At 25.0% G+C, this 10,748-nt stretch overlaps 1 protein-coding gene across 1 annotated transcript; it reads right to left on the bottom strand.

Annotated features, from left to right (window-relative positions):
• Window positions 1-9,450: 9,450 nt before the first annotated feature.
• LOC147063793 (uncharacterized) lies at window positions 9,451-10,233 on the bottom strand. The gene has a single exon (XM_085959312.1). The coding sequence runs from the start codon at window positions 10,231-10,233 to the stop codon at window positions 9,451-9,453; it is 783 nt and encodes a 260-aa protein (XP_085815438.1).
• Between the last annotated feature and the right edge of the window lie 515 nt (window positions 10,234-10,748).

Genomic DNA, 10,748 nt, shown 5'->3' with positions numbered 1-10,748 from the left:
TAGAAATTGAGATATAATCTTTTAAAACATTAGTAATCTTCTTATCTAACTTGATTTGATTTGCTTTGGTTAACTTCTTACAGTTTTTCAATTTTAATTTTTGCCGAATCGATGCATATTTTTTTTTCAATTCGCTAAATGTTATAGGATACGCTTTTAAAAAGCTGCCAGCAAACACTTTATCACACAAATTTAAAATATGACTTTGTTTAAATGGTGAAATTGTTTTTTTCAATTCTTTCATTAGAGTTCTATAGCAGTCTTCATTTTTTTTCAGTGATTCTATCATAGTATCGGCACTCGAGTAAGAAAATGGATATCCACTGCTTGTCGAAATTTCAAATGAAACTTTTTTCAGTGTTTGATGTACTTCAATGCACACGCCTTGATGATTTTTTAATTGTGCTAACACAAGCCAGAAGTTTTTAACATATAGATCCAGATGCATATTATCTTTAAGTAACAGTATAGTTTTTTCGTGTAGATTTTTATTTTCATCAGCATAATTTTTCGAATCAGCCACATTTTGCATTTCTTGTCGCAATAAAATATTTCTTGCCTCATTTCTTATTTGTTGTCGTAATAGAAAATTTCTTGCCTTATTCGAAATTTTTAGTTTTAATATCTCAGATTCGGAAATTTTACCATTTGATTCATCTTTATGTCTGCTTTTTTTATTACTTGATATTATTCGTAATATTATATTAGATAATATAAATAAATTCATTTTAAAATTTATTGTCACATAAATTGCTATTTTAAAATATAAACCGGGTTTTTCGACATTTTGCAATTGACAGATTTGACATAGAACCGAAAAGGAAAACATTCTATATTAAGTATTTAGAAAAGAATACATTAAACATATTTTAAAGACAATTATGAAATATAAATAGAAGTAGGAACTATTTCTATTAACTTCTAGAGTCAAAATAACGAGTCTTTTCTTACAAATCGTTTCTGAACTATATAAAAGAGATTTTAATTTTTATGAAAATAGATTAACAATCGAGTAGCATTTTTCTAGTATTCTATCGAGATATTTTACTTTATAAAAAACTCAAATATTCATCTTTAAATATAAAAGGAATCACTAACATAATTTTTAAAACAAGATGAACTTTTGTCTTTTTAAATTTTCAAAAAATTATATGGTATATACCAAAGCCAGTATTTTATAAACTTTTAAATGTATTATATTTGAAATAATTGACTTTACGTATAGTCTAAATTTTTATAAAATACGACTATAAAATTTTATTTAATAATTAAAATACCATAATTTACCGTTTTACCCCTTTTTTGCAGTCTGAAAAAAGTTTAGTAGATCACATAAAACGGAAAAATAATTAATTATTAACGTGCGAATAAATCTGAAATTTTTTGAATATATATTCGCAAAAATTAAGAAAGGACATATATTAATATTCCTTCAAACAACTTATTATTAATGCCTTATTATATTAAAAGTAAACTAAGTTATAGATGTTAAATAATCGAAGCATTTGTTTTTTTAATTTATATAAACGTAACATATCACATCATAGTTTAAAAACTTATCTAATGATTTTTATTATATTTATAGGATCTTATATAGATTTACAAACAACCATGTAACGCATATAGATATGTGATGCATAATTGACATTAAACAAAGTTTTTCTAGATTAAATTGCAATTTTAGCTTTTTATCATACTTAAAAATAGCATTAATTATAATGTGCAATAGTTTATGAATGAGTTGAAGTGATTTAAATATTTAAAGATCAATTATTATGAATATGTATTATTACAAGTACTTTATTTTATATAAAATTCTTGTTGATAATAATGAATTTAAAACTTTTAAAAATTACAAGGTTCATATTTTCGCTTTTATAATTTTAATCATGCAAAAATATAAAATAAAATGATTATGTGATGTACTTTTTTAAAGACGTGTATGTTTTTTAATTTTTATGCCTTTATATTTAACAGCTTAAAAAATTTATGGTAACACAAAAATTTATAAATAACAACTATTTGGTTTGATATTTAATAAATGATGTTATACGTGCATGTTTAAAAGCCAGGACTATAACATGATAAAATACCATTTTTTGTTTACGGGTCAGGTTTCTTTTTAATAATTACATTTCTTCAATCATAGTCAGCCCATTGGAAACATTGTAAAAATCCCAGATACATCTTTGACACATTCGTCTGATCTATCTTTATCCATCGCTCTTCTTCTCTAAAGTTAGATGATTTCAAGTTCTTACGAAGTTTAAGAGTTTAAATTTATGCTTCTACTTCGTCCGGAATTTTTAACTTCTTAATATATTTTTTATTTAATTTTCTAACCTTCCCACTCAAAGTCATATCATATGGTATCATTTTGTTTTAAATTAGTATGATAAATAAGTACATATAAGTATAATATGTGTGGCTTGAAGCAAAATTCACAAATTTTAATAAATCATTTATTACATAGATATTTAACTATTTAATTGCAAAATCAGAAAATATATGTTGAGGGCAATACCTTTTAAATTAAATATTTTTGCTAATAATTTTTTTTGTGGGTCGATAATCAATGTATGTATAAAAACATTTTAATAAATGCACTATTTTAGATGAAATATTCACCCTTTAAAAACGCTTATTATAAAAAAATAAGTCAGTATAGGTATACATACAAATTACATACAAATTACATAATATTTACTAATCATTAAAGTCATTCACGCCTTTAAAAACTTCCTGTATTTTTTATTTAACTAAAAGCATACTGCTTGCATATATGTTTATATTCGATATACCACCATATTTGGTTATATGATTGCGTGGTTTACAAGTCGGCGCTTTTATGATTAGTTTCGGGTTCCACCACCCAAACCACACACTATTTCATCATACGAATACACTGTAAAAATATAATCTAAGGGTGCTGCTAGTGATATACGAAAGTTAAACTATAAAGCATTTTCAAGCCATTAAATAATGCTAGTTGTTGTGTAAGCCGTTAAATGTGCCACCAGTATGGGAAAAGATCCTACTAAGTTCAGAAAATATAGGCAAGTGTAGAGTGTGGTTGTATATTATGTACCTTAGAGATATACAGTAAACAGAATCACGTTCCCCCCGCAAATTAGCTGCCGCCTTCTAGAAAAGACCCAATCTACGGTGATTACGAAGGAAAGGAAGAGCTAGAGGAGTCCTACATATAGATGCAGCAGTTGAGCAATAGTTTCTATTTTAAAGCGAACTTTCTTTAATTTATAAGAATAAACATAAATAAAGGTAAATTTCATTGAAATTAGTTTTGTTATATTTTTAATATTTATATACAGAATTCGGCACTTTATGTTCTATACTATTTTTTAACTATGGGCTATATTTATAGCAGTAATTTTAGTTTTTGTTCTCAGGCACAGCTTGCTTGATTCTCTGTACGGTTAGCTGTATGTATACTTTCGGCTATCTTCTCCTCTCCAAAGTCTTCTTCAATACCCCTCCTTCTATCGAAACTTATTAATTCAAGTGTTTCTCTCAATCCCAACGTTTGAATATATGCCTCAACCTGGTTCGTGACATCTAGTTCCTTCAGGTACCTTCTATGATTTCGTGTCACCACACCATCACATGTTATAACAATCGAGAATATGTTTGTCTTGTACATTAAATTTATATATAGAGAATTAAAATTATTTATTTAAACAAATGATGAATGCAGAAAAAAAATTCTCTATATCTTTATTAAATATCAGTTAAAATCAAATGCATATTTTTTTTTGAAAACAATATTTTGAGCTTAAGATAAATATTGTTTTAACTTCTTTAAAATAATTAAATTTACAAACAGTGTGTCCTAAAGTAATTTAACAATTAAATATGTAAGAAAACAAATTTTTGGGATTAGAGTGTTTTCGTATAATAAAAAGAAATTTATGCATTTAAAATTTGAGCATATATTATGTTGCAACCTAAAACACAAAAAAAATGATAAATTTATAATAAAGAATAAAAACATCACATCTATTTAATTTCAAAGAAATAAATAAGACATATCAATGCAAATACAGACAAATTCTAATTTTCTTTTATATTGACTATATATTATAAAATTTAATAGGAAAATATATAAAAAATTTTCACCCTTGTTAAACACAATTACATGCAATATATATGCCATATTTATATATTAGAGTTAAAAACACAATTAAAAATCTTTTTTATTTTTTATTGTGAGCTTAGCAAATAGAATCTTTACTTTTTATGTTTTTCCAGAACCAAATGATGCATAAATAATTAGGTTTTTTATCTTTTTACGGGATTGTGATAAAATAAACATTATATTTCTGAATCGATATATCTTCAGAATGTTAAAATACTAATCAGTCTGTAAAATTTAATTTAATATTTATCATTTACTAAATAATGTTGGGAACAGTCATTTTTCCTATTTGTTTGTTCTTTGAAGATCCCCTTAAATTTATTTATATAAAAATCCCTTACGTTTTTTGTTAGAAATATAGAAACTGTATATTTTGCAATATTTTTGATTATTTCATTGAAGAAGTTTACTATATGAAATTTAAGAGTGACTAATATTTACAAAAATTCCAACTTTTGCTGAATTTAACCCCATAAACTAATAAAAATAATCAAAACCAGATAAAAATGTGGAAAAGGGGCAATAATTATATAACTGTAAAAAAATATATGCATTATAATTATGAATCTTAAAAAAAATCATAACATGGGTTTGAAATGTGATTAACAAGTGTTTTATCCCTCAGTACTGATTCATATTTCTTTTTCTTGACATGCCTTTAAAAAATATAGATATTTAGCCTTTAAAAAAATTGGGAGCCATTATTTTTCATTCATATTAATCTTTTTAAATATTTTATATTTTTATGGACATATTTGGTATATTTATAAGTTGTAGATAATAAAAAAAATCATTAAACATTCTTTTTCAATTCTCTACACAAAAAGATATGACCATATGAACAATGTGCATAGCTTATCGTCAAAGATTTGTGATTTAAACAGCGAGTTGATAATAAAATGTTATAATCTCTATCATAAAACTTCAATGAAATATACTTTAAGCATAAAAAATTTCTATCATGATTTCACGAAATGGTAATGCAGCATTAAAAACAAAATCCAGCTATGATTTTTTCTGTTATGATCATAAATTCGACTCTTCTTATCAAAAATTGCAGAAAATTTTTTAAAAAATAAAATGAACTAAAATTAGTTATTTTAAATTTCATTCATGGCATAATAATATCTTTTTTGTATCTTTGGCCTTTCTTCATGGAAATTTATAAACGATTGTTGTGAAAGTTTTGTGAAGATTTAAATATACATTGTATTTAACAAAGCAAGCTATATTACAGTATGTTAGGGTGAAAATAAGAGAAACAATAACTCGTCAGAATAAATAGATTTCATATCATAAAAGCATTTAGAATATCAAATCTTCGACAAACTGCGCAAAATTATATTAAAACCTAGTCCGTGATCAAATCACTATATTTTTACATTTTAATATTAAACCGTGTAAAAATACCCCTTAGACTGATAAACAATATATAATATATAGACAGAAAAACGGTTTTAATATGTATTCATTATTAATTTTGTGTTTTAAGCATTTTTTTGAAAGTTCCTTTTTTAGATCTTTTATAGCGTTTAAATACTAACATATATAGATTTTTTTATTGGTTACAATTATAGGCTTACTTATAACACGATTCATATCTTGTTATATAAATATATCTGTCTTATGGATCAAAATGCTATATAAAACGCACAATATATAAAAATTTTACGCAGTATACAACAGCCAAATTTTTTTTTAAAATCTATGTATACCGCTTTTACAATAAGATCCCTATATTTTTTTTATTGTTTTTCGCTTGAATATTTGCAAAAATATATATTAGAATTTGTAGAATCACCCTCTGAAATTGCGGATTATTAATTTTTCTTTAGTTCTCTTAACGATTTTTTTGCGTTTCTATCGCCAAGTAATTTTATATATATTGATATTACACTATGTCTTTGATGGGCTTATAATAAAACATATTTTATCCGAATAGAAGTCATTTTTTATATATTAAACAGTTAATTTGAATAGGATCATCGATTTTTTGATGCTAGAACTAAGATATGTATCCACATATCTCTAAAATACAAATAGAAATAATATAACCAAATAAATCTTTGTCATAAAGGTAGTAAGATAAAAACTTAAATGTGAAGCTTATAATATCACGACTATGTTTACGTATAAATAAAGGCAAATAGCATTTATATATTTAAAAAATGTCTATCAACCGTCAAAAGTTTTCTTGTAAAACCATTTGCTAACTTGGGTTACACCCACATGCGTAAAATATGACAAAGCTTTTTTTTCGTAAATATTTTTTGCTAAAATAAAAAAAATTGCAAACTAGCCTTGATTTTTCTTTGTCTCAATGTAAAGAATTTCTTGATATTTATGTATCAACTTTATGATAAACACATACTCTAATTATAGTTTCAGACAAAAAATATAAAATCAAGCGTACTTTTATTATATTGTAAAACTTGTTTTATGTGATTTAATATGTTTATAATATTTTTTTTTGTATTTTGTATAAAATCAAATAAGAAAACAAAAAACACAATTCGGTTGAAGAACATGAAAGTAATTATTATAGATATAATTTTATATGATTTAATATGTATAAATTAGAAAAAATAGTTATAAATATGTTGTTTTTGCTTTAACATTTTATTTAAGCCAAAATAAAGGTGTATATAGTGTAGTAAATAATAAAATTGTTGTGTTTCACCTTCTAACAACCTTATTTTTCTGGGACTTATATATAAGAAATTTTCTGATCTTATTGTTTGTTGTCCTTGTCATCGCTAACGAAACTTTCAAATCTCCAAAAATAACAACTTCTTATTTTTTTATTTACAATTTCCCTTTATCATGTGCAATGATATTCTGCTATAATTGTGCAAAAAATTAGACCAAGCAAAAATATATAAGGATTATTATTCAAATTTTATATATATAATAATAATATTTTATCGATAAAGGTTTTTTATATCATAAAAAAAATATGTGAAAATAGTTCTCTTATAATTAAAAAAGGATTTACAAATACTATTATTATAGATACACAAATTTCCATTTTTTTTGAAAAAAATTACTTTATTTAAGATCAAATAGCATTAATAAATACGCAAATCTAAAATTCAGTATATTTAGTATTGATTTATATTTTCTAATGTTCAAATATTATAGAGACGATCCATGTACCCTTTTAATATACAACAGATATGGTTTATTTGTATTTTTAGAAAAAAAAACAAACCGAAACTCGTGTAGCCTTAACTATTTATAAAAGAGATTACTTTATTTATCTTTTCAATCTCAATATTAAATATATTTTTATGCAAATTTATTATTGATTCATATAATTAAATAGTTCTAAAAGTATTTTTTTCTGGCATACATGTAGCAATAAAAATATATTTCAATGCAAAAAAACTTGTATTTTTTTAATTTCTTAGGAAAAATGTATTTACAATAAAAAAAAACGAGTTTAAATGCTTAAAACATTTTTATCTTCATAAATCACTGTATAAAGCTATTAAAAATATCATAAAAGATCAAAAATAAGATTATTTAACTTTTTATAGTGGCAAAATAGGATGAACCTAGCGCAAATGGAAATTATTATGAAAATTTATACATAGATTCATGTTTAAATATAATTTTTACGGGGTTGATCAAGCTTTTATCTTTTCTCTCGCGTTTATTTTAATGAATATATATAAACGAATAAAATCGTTTTACTTGAATTTTTAATGTAATATTCAAAATAATCGATTTCATAGTCTATATATATATAGATATATAAAAGAATTATTCTAAACAATCCCTATATAGAGTTTCTATACAGATATTGGTAAATTTTTAAAAAATGGCATATTTCATATTTTTTATTATCACGCATTCTGAGATATATCAATCTATTAAAAATAAAAATATATTAAAATTTATAATCAGTGTGTCTCATGAAGAATATCTGAGTGTTTCTTACGAACAAGTTTTTCAATATCGATGATTTATAGCTTTTTCTGTTTATAATAGAAATCAAATAGATTCGAGTCTCCGTATCAAATTTTTGTATTTTTTCCAGTATAACATCCCTAAATAATAATTTAGATTATTGAATATTATTTTTTCTATAATTTTTACGGCTTTACAACAAATTACAGGCAGTGATTTGCAATTAAATCAGGTAAATTTATAACATATAAAAATAAGATGTTGAAAATTTACTTACCATTGATTTGATAAAAAAAGGCTGTTTATCGTGATTTTTATGATAAACTTTACTTTGATTAATATGGGAAGTCACATATATTAAAAAGTAAATATTTTTCTCGATTTGTATTTTTCCAGAGGAAAATAGGCTAATTTTTGCAGAAAAAATGTGCTGAGTCCACATGTCGCAATCTTTTTATTTATGAGTTATTTCGATCTTTAATTTTATATTTTCTTTTCAAGCATACAAGATTGATTTTCCGAGAGCTGGTCATACATATATCATTGACTGTATCCAGCTTTCTTACAGGATGCATTTTTTATGTTTGATTTTCTTCATTTGATTTTTTATAGCCATTTGGGTTTAGACGATGGTCATTGTGTATTTGAATTATAAGAATATGTTAAATTTCATAGATGTTCATTAATAACTTTCTAAATTCTGCAGTATAGATAGTTTAATATGTAATTAGAACCAAAGTGTTAATGGCATTAAGATTTTTACGCAAAACCTTTCTTTAAATTTTGATAATTTTATATTTATACAGTATATGTGTTTTGATTATATGAAACTACACTAATAATTATTATTTATTTATGGGTTAATTTTCTTTTTATCGATTTTATCTATTTAGACGTGTTCAGCGTGTTGGAAATATTGCACAACTCCTTGATGCATCTTTTGACACCTTCCTCTGATCTATCTTCATCAACTGCTCTTCTTCTCTAAAATGAGATGAGTTCAAGTGTCTTGCGGAGTGTGAGAGCTTGTATATATGCTTCTTCTATATCCGGAAATTTTTAACTCCTTAACATATTTTTTATGATATTTTGTGACCACCCACCCCGTCCCAAGTCATCACATATGTTGAAACTACACTAATAAACATTAAATTTCTAAAATTTTTTATAATTTATACCTTTAAGAAGATGATTATATGCACCGTAAACTAGATATCAGCTGAAGGCAATTTTTCGAAAATTATTATAATGTTAGAATAATATAGATAGGAATAAACTGGTTTACAATTAGTACAGAATATACCAGCATTATATTTGTATTAATTTTTTGTATATGATCATACTAAAAGTGATATTTTTAATATTGATATTTTATTTTAACATCAATATAATCTAGCGAGTACAACGACTTGAATCGCAGCCCCGATGAGTCCACCAACAAACTCACTTACCCAATATGCCCAAGAATTGTACCAATCCCATTTAAACAGGACAGGTGGAAGCACGAGTCCCGGATTAAAAGAACCCCCACTAGAACTGAATCCGCATAGTGCTAAGAATCCCAATGTTAGTCCTATAACGAGTGGTGCAAGTATCGATTTATCGGGCTTTGAATCTTCTATGTCATCTTGATCTACTTCCCCTTTTGGTAAAAGTTCTTCATCCGGCGAGGATATTATTTTAGGTTTCTTGTAGGCATTTATCGCAACTTGAAACGCCACGAATGTAAGAATGCCAGTAAGAAAAATTTCAGTGCATATTATATTGCCTTTAGAAACACCATCATTAGCCTTTTTAAATCTTATAATATCTAAATTTTCGCTTGCTTTTCCTGGGTAACAGCCCAAGACAACAGCAGCAGCAATCATGAATCCAAGAAACTGGAATATTATATATATCAATCCCATAAGAATATCTATTTTGCAAAAAATAATCGCAGCTAATGTAATTGCTGGATTAAAATGCGCAAGTGTGATATCAGAAAGTGCGTAAATAATTGATATGCTTGAGAACGCAACAGCAAGGGCAACAATAACCACACTTGCAGATTGGTCAGTCAATGTTGATGAAATTGCAGCTGAATATACAGCAAATCCGAAAAGAAAAGATGCTGTCATTTCACCAAGAAATGATTGCATCACCTTCCATTTAAAAGTTAGGGTCATCTTTATCTAATATCTATATTTGTTATCGTATTTCCTTTTCCGTAATTTTTTATGGACTATCTCTATTTAGTATATTCCTGGTTATTATGGATTTTTAATATTTATTGTTCCATTTATTATATCATTGTTTTTTAATTAATCTCGTGTTTCATGATAAATTAGAAATCCTGTGCTGTGATATAGGAATATTTTCATCGGAAAAGAAACATGATGTAGAAAGTTCATTAAATATGAAGTTGATTTATATTTGTATTATAATTGATTTGATTTCTTGAAATTAGTAAATATAATGAATTTCACGTGAATTAAGAGTGATATATATTTTTCATTAAATTGTATTCCCTGTCAATTAATTGATCCTAGATTATGTCGTCATAATTTGTGAGGCTTGACTTTGGGTATAAGGCTCAATTTAAATAAGAAAAAGCATAAAAGTATATCTGTAAAATATATGGAACATTCGATTAGATATATTATTATAGCGTTTCATAAAAATTTAGAGATTGATTTAAATT

Source organism: Rhyacophila brunnea, unplaced genomic scaffold (assembly GCF_057557595.1).
Source record: "Rhyacophila brunnea isolate RB1 unplaced genomic scaffold, BYU_Rbru_1.0 scaffold_80, whole genome shotgun sequence".
Taxonomy (NCBI): domain Eukaryota; kingdom Metazoa; phylum Arthropoda; class Insecta; order Trichoptera; family Rhyacophilidae; genus Rhyacophila; species Rhyacophila brunnea.
This window is presented reverse-complemented; position numbering and strand designations above follow the sequence as displayed.